Source organism: Jatropha curcas, chromosome 10 (genome assembly GCF_041381405.1).
Source record: "Jatropha curcas cultivar XTBG-Jc1 chromosome 10, XTBG_Jcur_1.0, whole genome shotgun sequence".
NCBI lineage: Eukaryota > Viridiplantae > Streptophyta > Magnoliopsida > Malpighiales > Euphorbiaceae > Jatropha > Jatropha curcas.
Window position 1 is genome coordinate 26,336,699 of NC_143160.1, and position 17,359 is coordinate 26,354,057.

At 32.8% G+C, this 17,359-nt stretch overlaps 2 protein-coding genes across 2 annotated transcripts; one reads left to right on the forward strand and one right to left on the reverse strand.

The window, feature by feature from the left end:
* The first annotated feature begins 225 nt into the window (after positions 1 to 225).
* On the forward strand, positions 226 to 9,610 carry TAF15 (TBP-associated factor 15). The gene is made up of 8 exons (XM_012234253.4): positions 226 to 472; positions 883 to 1,050; positions 1,186 to 1,538; positions 1,664 to 1,858; positions 2,860 to 2,943; positions 5,330 to 5,411; positions 5,490 to 5,616; positions 9,090 to 9,610. Exons 2-8 carry the CDS (start codon positions 931 to 933, stop codon positions 9,320 to 9,322), a joined length of 1,194 nt encoding a protein of 397 aa, XP_012089643.1. The 5' UTR covers positions 226 to 472; positions 883 to 930; the 3' UTR covers positions 9,323 to 9,610.
* Positions 9,611 to 13,728: 4,118 nt separating this feature from the next.
* Positions 13,729 to 16,347, reverse strand: LOC105648007 (Phototropic-responsive NPH3 family protein). Its single transcript, XM_012234252.4, has 3 exons — positions 16,178 to 16,347; positions 14,941 to 16,095; positions 13,729 to 14,235 (listed from the first exon to the last, which is right to left on the reverse strand). Exons 1-3 carry the CDS (start codon positions 16,238 to 16,240, stop codon positions 13,894 to 13,896), a joined length of 1,560 nt encoding a protein of 519 aa, XP_012089642.1. The 5' UTR covers positions 16,241 to 16,347; the 3' UTR covers positions 13,729 to 13,893.
* Positions 16,348 to 17,359: the final 1,012 nt, after the last annotated feature.

Here is a 17,359-nt window from a genome sequence, read left to right on the forward strand (position 1 = left end):
CATATCTTAATGAGTTAAGGATAAAAAATGATAAAATAATTTTTATTTATTAGATTCTTAATATGCGTATTTTACAAATAAAATAATGTAAATAAAATGGAAACAGAAAGAATATAATTTTAACTTGATTATTACTATCCTTATTATAGGATATTCAAATTTTATGAAGATGAGGTTGTCGTATATATGTAGTTATTATATATAAGTATATAAATGGAGTATAGTAGATTTGCTCACCCCTCCGACCAAACATCTTCTTTGTTTTGTAAATTGAGCGCTTCTGGTAATTATCGTGGGGGCGCTCTCAGCCCATAATTGCTCTTTCTAATTAAAGATTTACAGAAAAGAAATCGAAGCATGTTGGTTTTGGTTTCTATCATTTTTGCTTTTCAGGTGGAGGAGCAAAGCCCTAATTGAAATTAGCTGATCGTGATAGTGACAGTTCCTTCTGATTCGAATCATCAATTTACAGGTATTTCATTTCATGTTTTTGCTTTCCGTTTGTTGTTTTTTTGATTTTGTAGCCATTATCATTCCTGAATCTGAAAATAGCAAGGTTTTATATGCGCTAAATTGAAAGCGTGAGGTCATTTCTGTTAAAATTCGAAATCTATGAACTCAAGTCGCCGATTTGTCTGAAACCCTAATTTTGACTCTTTTCCTGCCTCACGGAACGGAATCATTTCCCTCTTTTCACAAACTACTGTGCATGTCTAGTTCTGAAACTTGTAACTGTATTCTTTTTATGGGTAGAGATAAATCAAAAGTTGGCATCACTAAAGTGTCCAGTTGGAAGTCAAAGAAATTATAATTATTTTTATTTTTATTTGCATTATATCTGGTGCTGGTTACAGTTATCTAATCAGTTATGTTGTTTTGTAGAGTTGAAAGGCAGTTCATTTCTCGTTAATTTGATGAACTTGGGGCACTATGGCAACATATCCAGGAAAAGGAGCCCCTTCAAATGGGTCTATCTATGTTTGCAACTTGCCTCAAGGGACTGATGAGAATATGTTGGCTGAGTATTTCGGCACTATCGGGGTGCTAAAGGTACGTAGTCTCATCATATTCTTCTCATAATGACAAACTTTGCTCTTATGTTTACCTTTTATTGTATTTATTTCGATATGCAGAATGTTGATTGTACTCTGTCTTGTTTTTGCTTTTATATTTTACGCTTAATAGAAAGACAAGAGATCGGGTCGACCTAAGATATGGTTGTATCGGGACAAAATAACAAATGAGCCGAAGGGGGATGCTACAGTTACATATGAGGATCCACATGCTGCTCTAGCTGCTGTTGAATGGTTCAACAACAAGGATTTTCATGGTAGTATAATTGGAGTTTTTATGGCAGAGTCCAAAAGCAAAGATGATAACACTTATAACTCTGGGGTTGATCCAAATGTTGCTGGCGATTTTGGTGGGTTGGAGGAAAGCACTATGAATGGTGGCGATGGTGGAAAAGGTAGAGGGAGGGGTGATGCTTCAGGAAAAGCATGGCAACAGGAGGGAGACTGGTTGTGTCCAAATACAAGGTCTGTGATGTGATATTGGTGAGCAGCTCTTTCTTGCTCTTTTGTAGAATTGGTTCATTTTTTGCTTGTTAATTTTTATTATCATCTTTATGTAAATAGTTTCTCATGCTTGACTGTTGTAGCAGTTGTTCAAATGTAAATTTTGCATTTCGTGGGGTTTGCAATCGTTGCGGAAGTGCTAGACCTTCTGGTGTCTCTGGTGGAAGCGCAGGGGCTGGTGGTCGTGGGAGGGGTCGTGGTAGCCAAAACACCGCGGGTCATGGTCGATCAGCTACTGGTTCTACTGGACTTTTTGGTCCTAATGACTGGCCTTGTCCTATGTGAGACCTTCAAACCCTGGTTTTCATTTTTTTGTTCACTTTATTGTACTCTTTGATGACTCACTATTATTGACTCAATATTTAATTGTTGTAGTATTTTGTCTATTCCTGTCGTCTTTGTGGTCGGCTTCATTATCAATTTGATTGTCTCATTTACTTTTGCAAAAATTAGCAAGGGTTAGATAATGGGTCCTGTGAACTTCATAATTTAATTATGCATATAGTAAATCAGTACAAGGAATAATATTACAGTTTGAATGAATATGAAAACTTCTAACAGAAAAACATATCCATCTTTGATGACTAAAAAAGGTGTTTAAATCTTGTCGAATCCTAGTGAAAACTCAATTTTGGTGAGGACCATTTTCCACCACGTGTAATTCTGATGAATGGATGCTAAGAAAGGCCTCTGAGGAATTCAATGAGTTACCGAAGAAAACTGTAACCCTGAGGAGGAGGTACAGTTACAGATAATTTCTGGTCTGATTGCACTTCGGAACTTCTAAAAGGAATCTTCTGGCAAAATCTGGTGTTTTGAATGAGCACTTAGTCTCTGTTGAGGCCCTATGGAATTTTTGATGAGATTCTGGAGAATGTCTCGCATTCTCACTCAGTCCTTACGACGTGAAAAATTTATTGCTAGCTTGAAAAGTCTTGAAAAGAAGTATTATGTTATGTGATACGGGATTTTCTCGCACTGTACATATTATATTATTCAATTTTAGCGTACTGAAGGATGTGTAATTGATGCTATTATGATGTAGTAAACCTTACATGCATTACAATGGAAGCTGTTGGAATCTAAGCAAGCTTGAGGCAGTTTCTTTTCCTTGTGCATATTTTTGATATTTGACAGCCTATGTTGCCTTTATCTGAATAGCTGATTGACAACTTGCGGTTTATATTTCCCATCGAACTTCATGAATTGCATAGTAAAATGTTAACTGTTTTTTTGTGTCTCCCTTTTTCCATTACTTATGTTTTTTCATTCTATTTTTCAGGTGTGGCAATATCAATTGGGCAAAACGTACAAAGTGCAATATTTGCAACACCAATAAACCTGGTCATAATGAGGGTGGTGTAAGGTATACCTGATAATTGCTTTATTTTATCTATTTGAATGATCCTATCAGTAAATTTTAGCAAATTCTGTGCATAAATTAAGATGAACTTATGTTGCATAAGTAGTGCAAAGGAGTACCTAGATGAAATAACTAGAAAAGGAATTCAAAAAAAAAAAAAAAAAAAAAAACTCATACAGAGCAAATATAGCCTTGGCATGCCTAGGTGCGTGCCTTTCTGTTAAGGCATGCGCTCAATGTTAATCGCCCACCTTTAAGGGTTTGAGGTGCAAGTGGAATCCCTTGCACCTTTCGTGATGTGCATTTAATAATTATGATCATTTTATTAAGTTTAGTTTTTGTATTACCTTTTAGCATGTCTATGACTTCTATGCTTGTTTTGTTGAAGCAAAATGTAAGCATGCTGACCAAATCAATTAGAAAGAGGAACATTAAGTTGTTTAGTTTGTTTAGGTTCAAGTCATAATTTGAACTTTTTTTTGTCAAAAGGTTTAGCTACAATCTTGATTTTCTAAAGTTGCTATTTTTATTATGTGTTTGACATTGTTTCAGTTTGTGTTTTCTGTTTCACTGTTTATACAAACACACGTGCGCACACAAAAAGAAAAAAAAAAAAGAGAAAGCAAGAAAGCAACACAATCATTAAAACCAGTGTATCACAATTATTTTCAACAACTGTGGAACATCATCATAAATTGCCACAGATCAGAAATGCGTATCATCAGCTGTCAACAAAATCAGAAACAACAAAGGTGGGAATTAAATTTTAATTGATCTCTTTGTTTCAAAAGAAGCACATGAAGAATTTTTAGTTGTATTCTAGTGTAGATTTGTGAGAAAGTTGGAATGAGTAACAGACTGCCAACCAACAGTTTAGATGATGGGCGAGAGAAATAGAGAAAAAGAGGATAAAAGAAGGAAACTGTAACATTACTAAAGGTGCCCTTAAATTATAGATCTCTTTAATTAACCATTGATCTCTTGGAGGAGGAAAGATAATATTTCCTTGCTATAATCATGGAGTATTGATCAGAAGTAGTATTTTTGGGGTTTCAGCTAATGGGTGCTGGTTTTGTTGATACCTTTGGATCCTTGTCATGACATATGGTCATGTACCAAAGGAAAAGCCAAATTAGTCCATCACCAGGCGAAAAAAAAAAAAGAGGTTTTTAGCTTTTATATGCCAATTAGATTCAGACAAATTATGGAATCAGTAATATGATGGAAGTTTGAGGCACTCTACTGGTGTTTGAATTTGCCTTGGTACTTCAGGGAAAACTACACCTTGAGTGAAACAATCTCGTATTTATGATCCTGAGTTAGGTTTTGACACTTTCATTAAAGGATAATTTTACTGGCCTTTATCCTTGGACTCTTTTTTGCTACCACTACTATTAACAATTAATATTTGTTGTACATATAACTAGGCTAGGAATAGTCAAGAGACACTCATGTTATTCTGTCAATATTAGGGAATTTATAATTGCTTGTAGTGGTCTTAGTAACATTACAGATATATGGGAGATATGGTAGTGCTTTGGTGAGTTTGCTTGATGCTAAAGTTATGGTGGTTAAGGAGATCTTAGATGACATTTTAGAAGTGGAGCGTTATTCTTTCACCTTTTCTTTTTATTGGTATCTTAGAACTTTGTGTTGGATTTGTAAAGATCAACAATCCTTAAAACTTAAATGAATCCTCATTCTTTTCAACACAAATTTCTCTTAATTTCTAAACCTTGACTCTTATTCTCACATTCTTTTTGTTCATTAACTCAACTGGATTCAGCCTTAATGCTGATTTTGTTCAGGACTAACTACGTGGGGCTGTCCTTTCATGTAGTTTAAGTACGTACTTTATTGAGTTTTTGTTGTCAAATCCTTCTTGACCATTTTATTGATGTTGGTTTCTCCTACTATCTTTTGCACTCATCATTTGTCAATATTTAAATTGGTAATTCTAGCAATGATTGTTGGAGAATAATCTCAAATTGCCTTTTTCTTGAACTTATTTTCAATGTGAGCCACTTCTATCTTTCTAAAAACTCATTCTTTATTTATTTTAGATTTTTGAACAATGCATCACATTCTTTAAACAAAGCATCACATTCTTTAATAACAGGCATGCTTTCATGTTCCATTTTTATTAGGGTAACAACACGATGCATGTTCATCACTATATGTATATGCATACCATAGCTAAACCATGTAAGCGATTTCGATTCTATCCACAAAGAATATATATGATTTCTCTTAAATCTCCTATTTAGTTTGTGACTTTATGAGGTTGTTAAGCTGTCACTTTGGTTCCTTCCTGCTCCTTTCAACTTGTTTTCATTACAGTTCTGTAGAAAAATCTCATAATTTATGTTTTATATCTGTCATTACGCAGAGGAGGAAGAGGTGGTGGTTACAAAGAACTTGATGAAGAAGAAATAGAAGAAACTAGGCGACGCCGAAAGGAAGCTGAAGAAGTAAGATTTACTCATACTGTCATATCTTTGGAATAACTTGCCATTGCCTGTATTACAGACTTTACAATCCAATATCAGGATGATGGTGAGCTCTATGATGAGTTTGGCAATCTGAAGAAAAAGTTCCGTGTCAAGACCCAACAAGCTGAATCTGGAAGGGTTCTTCCAGGTGCTGGTCGTGCGGGATGGGAAGTTGAGGAATTAGGTTTGTGAGCGTTTCTTTAAGCTGTATTCATTTGTTCTGTAATTTTATGTACACATGCGCGCGCACACACACACACACACACACACACACACACACACACACACACACACACGAGAAAAGTAAATTACACAGACACATATGGTACTCCACTACCTCTTGTTGATTAATTTTTATGTTTTGTTACATTAGAATGAAAAATCATCTATATCAAGAATCAAAACTAAATACATTAATCAGATTTACCATCAACCGGATTATTGGTGTGTGGTAGGGTCTCTATGTATTGGGTATATGATCCATTGGGAAATTCTCTTATTTCATCTGAACCTAATGGATTAGGAATTTGAAAATCCTAATTTGTTATGAATTACTGCATGTTCAATCCATTATCCAATCTTACAGGTTTCATTATGGACTGTCTATTTTAATAATTTTAAAATTGAAAATACATCCAATTTTGCAAAGTAAAACTTTTCAAATAATGAAATTAATATATCTAATTTTTAAAATAACTTAACTTCTCTCACTAAAATAAATAAATTTTCTCAAATAATAATAAATATGACTGAAAACATATAGGAACAGCAGAATGTATATAAAATTTAACAATTAATTCAAACTTTTATTCTTTTAAGTTCGTTTGTATAAAATAATTATATAATTATATATGTGATTTTGAATTAAGTATATTGATTTTTTAAACTTGAAATTCAAATTTGATCTGAAAATTTTTTAAGTTTGATTTAAAACCAATTTGACTTGATCAATTGACCTTTTCTAGGAACTCTTTTTTGGAGTCAGGTTTTCAGTACCCATAATGTGTCTTATCAATCATAAAACTAACTTGTCTGAAAGAGTGGTGGTATTTCCATCTGAATACTTAGGGTTCTTCTAGAATATGTCCATCCTAGGTTTCGAATTTCAATTATCGCCAGTGTTGTGAATTGTGTTATATCTAATCTTTATGGACAATGAAACATACTGTCAATCCTTTAAATTTCTGTCAATCCTTTAAATAAAGTTTATTATGTTACGGGAGGTGTTTAATTACTCGTACAACACTAGAACATCTTAGCAATTTACGAATTTGCTTTTGAGATCTTGTGTTTCTGATCAGAGCAGATCAATGAAGTGACATGATCAGCTGACCTGCTTTTATACCTGTTTCCAGTTGCTGTACAAAGGGTAAAAGTACTGAGAAAAGGTAGTAGGTTAGAGACAAAGGATAGGGATGGTTGTGAGCTTTTGTCCTGGTTTTCGTGAAGTAGATAAGAGAAGCCAAATGGGTAGAATAAAGATAGCAGAGTCCTTTAGAGCTTGGTAATCAGTGTTGGGGTTTCTGATTGTCTGAATGGAATTCCTCTAAGTATATATGAGACCGATGGATTCCCTTTGATTTGTATAGTTTGTTTTGCGAGGAACAACAATCTGTGGTTTTTTTTTTTTTAAATGTTTTTTTCAGTCAGAAATTAGGTTATTTGCTTATTAGTTAATAAAGGGCATCCTAGGGCGTGCTAACAATAACAATGACAACAGGAAAAAAAAAAAAAAAAAACTAAACTAAACTTCATTGTTATGGAGGGGAAAAGGCAGAGGTTACCTCTCAATCTTTGCAATTGAAATATTAGGATTTGACCAGCACTATTGGTATATTCAAAGTGAAGTGACATGTAGCATATGGTAATAGCAATGGTTTAGCTAGGATGATGTATAGTGGCACCGAAGTCTACTTCAAATTACAGAATAAGAAGAAAAACAATAAAAAGTACTCGAGTACTTGAACAGAAGTCCATGATAAAATTCTTTGCTGTCAATGAAGTCTATTCCTGTGGACATAGAGAAAGGGGGTGTTGGTTAGGATAGATAGATAATGCAGAATTTTAGATTCCAACACCATTATAGACATTTATTAAGAATATCATGGGAAGATTCTCATTCTTTTTGAGAAGGTGTATTTTAAGTATATAACATTTTTATACTGGCAGAGAACCAAGAGCTTAGGAAAAGTTTAAAGATTTAGGAACTCGAATTATGTCAAATTTTGCCCAGCCTTATTTGCACCATCATCTAGTACTTTCTGGTTGTTACATGTGTATTATTCTAGTGAATTTGCTGCCAGTACATCATCTTACCGCTTTTTGTGGAAATTATTGATAATACATAAGAAGGCTTATTAAACATACGCAGATATAACCATAGCTATCTATATATATACATCTCTTCTTTTACGGGAGTTCTTTTTTGGACAGTGCATGTCATACTCTACCAAAATTTTTCTATTCAATGTAGTTTAAGGAGTTATATAGAATTCACAATCAACCACAAGCAAGAACATAAAGGGGGTTAATCATTCTATTGATCACTTAGCTTTGCACTAATTTTCACTGTGGTCACAACACAAAGTTTCAGTGTTGTCATTAAAGTTCAAATTTCTTACTGGAGTATTCAGCTATTTTTGGCAAGACTCTGGAAAGAATCCAACTGGAAATTTAACATGACATTCAAGTTAGAGTATTATTAAAAATAAATGAGGTGTAGAGCAAAAGTCAAATTGAAGGAACCTTGCTTTCTCTTTACATTATTTAAATAACTCCTGAAATGACGCCATTAAAATAGGAAGAATAATTTGCTTTTACCTTCATTTATTGAATTTTACTGAGCTAACTTAAAATTTTTCATCATAATACTTCTGCAGCTGGTTTTGGTGTTAATTTTTCCTGGAGACTGATGAATTTCTCTAATTTAAAATTTTCTGCATAGCTAATGAAATGTTTCAGTTTACTAAAATAAAATCATTGACCCTGAGGTTACTTTGGAGTGAAGAACTGTGTCCTTTAATGTTGTTTGAAACTTTGGAGATTACTCCTAAACAAGATTTTAAGGACCAATTTGAGCTTTTTCCTTGTTAATTTTTCATGATTAGGCCTTTCTTACAAATTCTGCAGCTTAGGAGTTGAGTAGTTTCCTACGGGGAATGCTTTTACTTGTAAAAAAATGGAAGCGCCTGTTAGTTTAGTGCGTGTTTTAGCATGTGAAATGAAGATGAAATTGCTCATTTTATTAACCTTTCGTGCAAGTAAATTGCATCAACATGAATTGTTTGAGCTCACGAGCTTGTCCTGTTGATTGACTATCATGTTGCATCTGGAATTTTGTTGTTTCTGTGCTGATCCTAATAGTACAAGGAGTTGCTTTACAAATCCATATTTGATTTCTCTTACTTCAATAGTGATTGACATAAGGATTTGGCAAAGTGATTCATTCATTTGCTTTTCTGAAAATTTATTTTGTGCACCAATTCGTGTTTTCAACCAAGTTAAAAAGCTGTGAGCTTGTTTAAGCTTGACATTTTGCACTGACACGAGCTTATCGTTTATTTGAATTAGAGGAGCACTTGAAAGAGTTATTCGAGATGGTTGCCTGTTGGAGCAGGTGGTTTTCTATGTATGATAATGAAAATGGTATTTTTGCAGGTGTGGCTGACAGAGATGCAAGGGAGAGAAGCAGGGATGGCGGGAGGGAGCGGGATGATAGGGAAAGCAGCAAGAACAGAGAATATAATGCTAGGGATAGGCACAGAAGTAGAAGTAGAGAGCGGGATAGGGGAAAAGATAGAGACAGGGAGTATGACTATGACCGAGACAGAGATTATGGCCGTGACAGAGACCGAGATAGGGACAGAGATAGAGATAGGTACCGTTATTGAGGACTTCTGCAAGAATTTCTGGCTTTGTTTGGCGTTCCACTTCATATGGAAGTGGTTGTTTTGGCATTATTCCTGGTGGAAAGGATGTCTTCTTGATCTTAAAAGTTTTGGCATAGTTGGCATTTTTGTGGTCTAAAAAACTGGAAGCTTATGCTGCAAAGCAACTTTAATGGAGTTATTTATTATGTGCATTTAGGACTTGTCAATAGATTGTTATGGCACAGTGGACCCTTATTGAACAATGTTGTTATGTTCATCTCATTTGAAATACTTTGTTTAAACTTGAAATACTTGGTTATAGCATGATCTTAACTAATGCACCCACGGTAGAGGAGGCTGCTTACCTTGCCTCAAGATTTGCTAGAACAGAATGGGTAATCTTATTATAACCATCTTGATTAAAAAAAAATACAAAAGTATAAAGGTTAAGAAAAGTGACCGGACGGAGTCAAATGAATTGAGCAAATGTTTTTACTTGTTAAAAGAAATGATTGTTTGGATAATTAGTATGTTAAAAGGTTTGAACGCCTTTATATAAGGTTTTCAATTTTTGCCCTCAAAGCCTTGTAACGCAATTTTCAATTCGGAGAAGGGGCAGAAAGGAAAAAAGGTCTGAAGTTTGGATTAAATGTTAAATTTAAAGTTTCTGTTTTTGTTTCAAGATTACGCAGAGCATCGGTTATTGAAATCGGTTCCGTTTAGGATGCAACTTCACGAATTTCACAAAATCCATGAAATGTGAAATCTTAGGGGTTTTACACTATGAATTTCATTTTATTTATGTAAGAAGACCAAAATAACACTATAGACTAATATGAGTAATTTTCTCTTGACTCGCTAAATTAGTAAAAATTGCTGTAATCGAGAGAATTCGAATTCGAAATTTTTCACTCTCCATCTTACATAAATGAGAAGATTAAACTAAACTTATAGATAGAGTTTCAAATTTTATTGTGAGGATAAAAAATAAAATTCATATTATTTAAAAAGAAATTTTTCGATAGAATTAAATAATTTTAAATTTTATTATTAATAAAAATATTTATGTGATTTAAACTTATATTAACACTAAATCATTTAGGTACAATATTCTTTAAATAATTAAACTCACAGTTGAAATTACTTGCACTATAAATGAAACGACCCCGCAAATTTTTTCAAAAAATGTCACTTAAAATTTAAATATTAATTTTAACCAATGATATTAAAAAAACATTATTATATTTAAAAATAAATTAATTACTACCCCATGAATTTATTTAGCAAAATTTAATACAAAAAAATTTCTATATAGCTAAACCAAACTAAAAAACTAAATTAAACTAATTGAAAACCAAGTAAAACCCCTGATTTGGACCGAATCAAACTCAATTTGAACACAACCACCCACTGAACAAGTAGAACTCTCTAGAAAACCCAAATTCACCATTTTACCCTAAACCCATCTCCGCCTTCTTCCCGATTGTGCACAACCCACTTCCCCCACCATTTTCTTTTTTCTGATCACTGCCTGGTCCGACCAACATCGCCTCCTCCTGTCGCCGTCACCTCACTGTCGTTTTCCCTTCCCTGTTTTCGTTTCTGGCGAGCGCAGTAATCACAAGTGAAGCTGCGATTTTCTTTTCAATTGGCACAGTTGTGACTCCAGCCTCTCTTTTCGTCTTTCCGGCGACGCTAACCCTTAACTGGCGGACGTGATCCTTTCCTCTCCTTAGCAGCATCTCCGGTCACCGCTCTCCGTTATCTCCGGCCGGCCAGCCAGTCATAGTGCGACAATGAGAGAGATTGAAGGGGGTTTTTCCGATCAGGAAAACTCTTTCTTTCTATATTCTTTTGACATCTCTGGTGAGACCAGCCAAGAACCGGCCGGTTGCATCCTTCCATCGTCTCTAGTAGCTTCACCGGCCACTGTCCTCATCAGTTCCGGCCAAGCTAGCGCCGGCAGAATCGGATTTTGTTCATGACAACTAATGCCGGTCATTTTAACCGGAAAGTTTCAATTTCTAGCGAGTATTACCATTGGATCATCTGAGTTCCTCTACCACTCCTGCAAGTCAAACTCCAAATAAACGCTTTTTTTTTTTTCTTTCTTTCACTGTGATTGATAATAAACAGTCGATATCATTACTTGCATATATATATATATATTATTTACTTTATAAAGAAATAAATGATAACTTAGCATTTATTTTTATATTACTATGTTATTATTATGATTATATTTATTTACATCATAATTATATTTTTATGTTTGCATATTAATTATTGATTTGGAGCATTATTTCGAATGAATTGTTCGATTATTTGTATTGTGATATTTCTGTGCCTTATTTGTACTTATATGGAATTTTATATGGAATTGGGATGAAGTGAATCACAAGGACAGTTTGTGATATTGTTAACCATGTATGGATAGATCGACACCTCGTCTGCATCTATATATAAATGATATGAAAAAAATCACCGGATGACCTCTTATTGGTAATGGAAAAGAAAAGAGAGAATGTAAAAACAATGAGAGAAATGGTCAAGTGAGGATTTAATTGGTCGGCCACGTATGAGGAATCGGGTTCTTGGTGACGCCACTGATTAATTTTCACTTGTTTGATTATGTGAATGTATAATTATTTGTGGATGCTGATGTTGTGCCATATACTTGATTGATTTTGTGTTCATTTTAGTATCTTAGGAAGTATTTCAGGTGAATCTTTGTATCATGCATTATTTATTATTATTTACTGAGTTGTAAAAACTCATTTTTCATTTGTTTAATCTTTTGGGGAAGTAGATTCTTCATTGTTCGATTAGAGCTGTGCATTCTTCTTCGCAGGGCTATAAAATTTATTTTTAATTTTGTAGATATTTGAGTTATGTAACTTATATATAGGCCTAATATATAATTTCACCCATGAATTTTGTTAATGTAATCTTGTGGTACCTTTTTACTTTGACCAATCAAATACTTCAACTTATAAAATCATATCTATTAAACACTTTAATTTTCAAATTTATTTTGTTCAGTACTTCAACTTGCAAATTTAGATTAATTAAATACTCATTAAAAAGTTAAATTTTATGAAAATTATTGTTTAAAAAGTCACACTAACTACATGTCAAGTCGATATTTTTCAGATAAAAGTCAAAATCCCTAAAAATTATTGATATTAGTATTGAAATGTGTGTAATATAATCAAAATTTACAAATTCAGGTGCACAATAGGTCATCCGCAAAATTTAGAGTGTCATAAGGTTAAAGTCGCAAAGTTTAGGGGTGAATTTATGTATTTAAACTTTATATATATAGACTCTTTTATACCTACTTATTGTTAAACTCCATAGTTGTAGGGCTTACATTATTCTAAATATGTATTATTAAGAGCATGTTAACCGATGATGACCTTAAGGATATTTTAAATATTTAATTAAGTTCATGTATAAACCAGTTAGCTCATATTATGAATGATGTGTATTATAATTAGGCTCGAATTATACATTACTTGAGATGTTGAAATTGAGTCAGGAATAATGTGATTGTTAAATTTATATATATGAAATAATATGGGCTTACTGTTTCTAGATATCCGTTTGGTATGATTGAACTATGTGATTTAGACTTATTACGAGCCGTTGGGGCTTTAAATTTACTTGAACCCTATACTGGTCTTGCCTACAATTTCGAGTCCTGACAATAAATGAACCTAATTATGTCCAAGTTGCCTCGTACATAATATCTATGTATTACTCAGTCATTAGAATGATTTATTCCCTCACTTCCATATTATATACAACTAATCTACTAACTATTTTGATACCATAACACATGGAGGATCATGATACGTAAGAGAACATAGGCAAGCGAGCAACATTGGACAGGATGCTTTGTCCTATGCCTATATTTCTTCTTCACACACCCAACTAACCCATTAACCGAAAATATTACCTTCCACCCTTTTTTCCATCCTCCATCTCTATTTAGGCTTCCTTTTATTTCAGTGTCATTTCTTATTTCTACATGTATATACATATCTAACATCCACCGATGTAAACATGAAAAAAAAAAATTTAATATATTAATTTGATTTTATATTTTTACCGATTATCTTTGTGGCCCCTAAATTTTGCGAGATTCAATCATGACACTACACTATCACATTTCAATAATAACAGACAAAATATCTTTGCAGGAATCAATCATGACCTATACTTTCACATTTCATTTTAGCGAGGGACATTATTACTGAAATATAAAAGTAGAGGGTCATACAATGGATTCCCTGCAAAATTTAAGGGTTACAAGAATAATCGTTGAAAGCACATAGTTAACTTTATGCACGAGGCCAAACAAAAAATCTCCTTTCCTCATACATACACACTTTTTCTATTTTCCAAATGGGTAAAAAAAATAGTTATAAGCAATTCTCAAAAGTTTGATTAACTGAAAAACAGACCAAAGTTACAATCATACACAATTGGAACACATTCATGAATCTATATATAATCATAATATCTTGGTAAAATATTTGAAAAAAAAAAGAAGAATTATATAAGTTGTGTATCAAATTCCAATCCATTCAACAGAGTCTAGGTAATGTTCTGGAATGGGAAGGTGCAATAATGACATTTCTCTTAACCAACCATGACATCTGACCTTTCATCTCTCTGCAAGCCTTTTCCAACTCACCCACTCTTCTTTGCATCTTCTGTATGTTAATTTTCATATCTTCATTGTCCTTATTCATATTATAATCATCTTCTTCAAGTTGACACTTTTGGGATTTGAGTGCTTCAACTGCAATGTTTGGAGGGATTCTTGGATTCTTGGCCAAGTCTTTACATGCCTCAAGGCTCAGCTTCTCATAGTTGAGACATCCACATATTCTTGATCTTTCCTCAAATGGGAGTGTGGGGTGAGACTGTAATTTCCATGTTCAATAAATCCTCATTATTAAATATTGAACTAAAATAATAAAATCATCCCACATCATATGAAGGACCAGAATTGAATCTTGGCATTATTTGAAAATTATTATTTATCATTTCAAGTAATGACAATTTACTATTTTGTTGGTAGCAGACTAAGTTGCCATAATTTACGCGTGACTTTTTTTTTTTTTTTTTTGTTAAATTACCCGCCATTCAAAGTCTACTGGTCTGATTAATCCGAATTTGTATCCAACGGGTCTCTTGAGGATGAATGTTTAAAGAGACTTCATATCTAGAGTTTAAACTAAAACTTTTGATTAAAAATTTCTGCCTTTTCATCTCGTCCTTAAAGAATTAAATTGCGCCGAACTCTAATTATATGAAAACTAATGATATAATTTCTTGTTCTGCTACTAACAGTAGGAGTCCCTCTAAAAATAAATTATTATCTCTCTTAATCTCTTTATGTCTTGTATGAAATTCATTTTATAAACTTAAAATTAAAAGTTTAAAGTTAATTTATACTAAATTTTATGGAATTCATTTATACGAAGCAAATTGAGACAAATTTATATTGTCCTTCATCATCAAAATTTAAAACAATTGTTATAAAACATCCGAAACTTCATGTAAAAAGAGTAAATGCAAACAGGAAAAATAGATAATGAGGAAAAATGGTGTCCAATAATACTAACCTGAAGATACATATCAATGGCTTTGTACACCCCATCAAAGCAGTCTCTAGCAGAATCTGGTAAGCTCTCCATAACTCCAAGAAATTTGGACATCTTAAGGTTATGATCAGGTGATATTTCCCCTAAATATTGATCAATCAATCTTCCAACTTTCTTCATCCTTTCAAAAGAAACCATTTCACCATTAACAAATATTCTTATTAACCTTAAAACCAAATTAACATCATAAACACCTCTCTCATGATGCCCAGATATAAGCAAATCATCTAATGTTGCTTCATCAAGAAAATTTCCTATCAGTCTCTCTAATTTTCCTCTGCAATCTTTGCTCATTCCAAACCCAGACAAATTCCTTAGTATCAAGAACAGCCCTCTGCAAGAAAATGCACTTCTTCCCACTAAACTCACTCCATAAACTGCTGTTTCTGCTAGACCACCATACTCATGGCCACCAGACCTCATTCCGCCTCTATTTTTCAGATAATGGAGGATGAACTTTGTCAAGGTTAAGCTATTGTTATCACTCCCATATGCTCCTAAATTCTTTATCAACTTCTCGACAATGGATGGAGACAATGAGGATAAATCATCAAACCACCATTTTTTTCCTGAAGAGAAAGATGGCTTATGTTTCGATTCTGGTGTTGTTTTTGCTGAAGAGGAGAGTCTGAAGGCAGTTTCCGGCGAAGATGATGATGAAGAAGAAGAAGCAAGAAGATTAATATCTGAGTTTTGAGCAATCTTAGCTGATAAACCGCATATTAGTTCTTGGATAAGTCCATATGAGTCTGCAGAACTGAAAAATGACTCGCATGTTTTTAGACTGGCAATTGTATCCTTCCATGACCAGTAAAATATTCCTTCAAGAAAAATCTCTGTTTGTTTCAAGAGATTCTTCTTCTTATTATTATTGTTGTTGTTGCAGTTTGAGACTAATTTCTCATCAGTCATTTCAAGAAAGATTGCACAACAATGGAGAAGACAGACATTTGAAACTGTGATTTCAATTCTGCCATTGTTGTAACAGAATCTTGAAACCAATTCAAACCCATCTGATCCTCCTGGAAAGTCTTCGATTTCGATAACTGAACTGTTTTTTCTCTTTTCTTTTTTGATCATCTTCTTCAACTTTCCAGAATATACTGATACAATTTTCTGCAGAATCCAATCATCAGTAATAATCAATTTTATTAATTGTAAACCTTTATAATAATAACAATGGAGATTAATTGATTACCTCATGTAGAAAGAAAGTTTCTTCGCCATTAACAAGGATTGAAAGATTACAGAGCTTTGACATTGCTGAATTTCATTGAATAGGAACAAGAAATGTATTATTATGTATTACAATGGACAAACATACATACAGAGGATATTAATGTACGAATATTAATCCTAAAGCATAAGGGTTGTATATAATGCAGCCAAGAAGCATTATATTGACAAAACGTATAGTATAATATATTCCAATAATTTCTCTATCACTGTCTAGTCTACTATTTGTGTTCTGTTGTGTTTTCCTTTTTCTTTTTCTTTTTTGTTTTTTTGTTTTTAAAAAAGAAAATTGGAAACTTTTTGAGAGGAACATAATAAATTTTTTAATCAAATTATATATCATTATCTATTTTAATCATTTTGTCATTTAATTACTATAACTGCTAAATAAGAATTAAACTGCTATTTAATTTTTACATATATAATATATTATGAAGTGACCTCTTGACATTGAATATAAAGCAAAAAAATTGTAGTTAAATTATTAGTGGGTTCAATAGTAAAAATATCTAAACATAAATGAAATATAAAAAATACTTAATTTTCTTATTTTTTAGAAAATAATTTATTAAAAATTGCTTTAAAAATAACTTTAACTAAAGATTTTGGTTTCGAGTCTTGAGTATGAAAACCGTTGGGTTAGGAGAGTTACCTTTTATATGAATATAAATTAAAAAGTGAATACACTAAAATGGTTTTAGAGCTAAGAGATATTTGAATTTCAATAGAAATTAAAATAATAAAAATAAAATAAAGAAGACCTATGGATTTCCAAAAGCAGTTTTTCTAAACAGTGGATTTATCTCTGAAATAAAACAAACAGATACAAATAGTTTTGTCATCAAACTGCAACTTGTTAAACAACTTTAGCAGGTTTAATATTTAATTCTATTTTCATGCTTTCAAGTAGATTAGAGTATTATAAAAGGAGCAAAACAACCGATCCACGGATGGATTGTATAAAAAATAAATTATCTGAATACATTTTTTGACCTGAGGATGAAAATAAGCGTCGAGAAAAACAAAAATTTATTTATTTTTCCAAACAATTTCATTGAGAGATTTAATATGTTAAACTAACGCTGCGGGTTACACAATATGACAGCGCTTTTCTTAACTCACAAAATAGATGCAGAAAACTCGA

What these genes read in the sequence shown, in the direction of transcription:
- TAF15 (XM_012234253.4), top strand. Translation starts at nt 931, where the DNA reads ATGGCAACATATCCAGGAAAAGGAGCCCCTTCAAATGGGTCTATCTAT. An exon ending in TGGTTGTGTCCAAATACAAG is followed by an intron (nt 1,539 to 1,663) that starts GTCTGTGATGTG and finishes CTGTTGTAGCAG; the next exon opens with TTGTTCAAATGTAAATTTTG. An exon ending in AATGACTGGCCTTGTCCTAT is followed by an intron (nt 1,859 to 2,859) that starts GTGAGACCTTCA and finishes TCTATTTTTCAG; the next exon opens with GTGTGGCAATATCAATTGGG.
- LOC105648007 (XM_012234252.4), bottom strand. Translation starts at nt 16,240, where the DNA reads ATGTCAAAGCTCTGTAATCTTTCAATCCTTGTTAATGGCGAAGAAACT. An exon ending in AAACTTTCTTTCTACATGAG is followed by an intron (nt 16,096 to 16,177) that starts GTAATCAATTAA and finishes TGGATTCTGCAG; the next exon opens with AAAATTGTATCAGTATATTC. An exon ending in CCATTGATATGTATCTTCAG is followed by an intron (nt 14,236 to 14,940) that starts GTTAGTATTATT and finishes TGGAAATTACAG; the next exon opens with TCTCACCCCACACTCCCATT.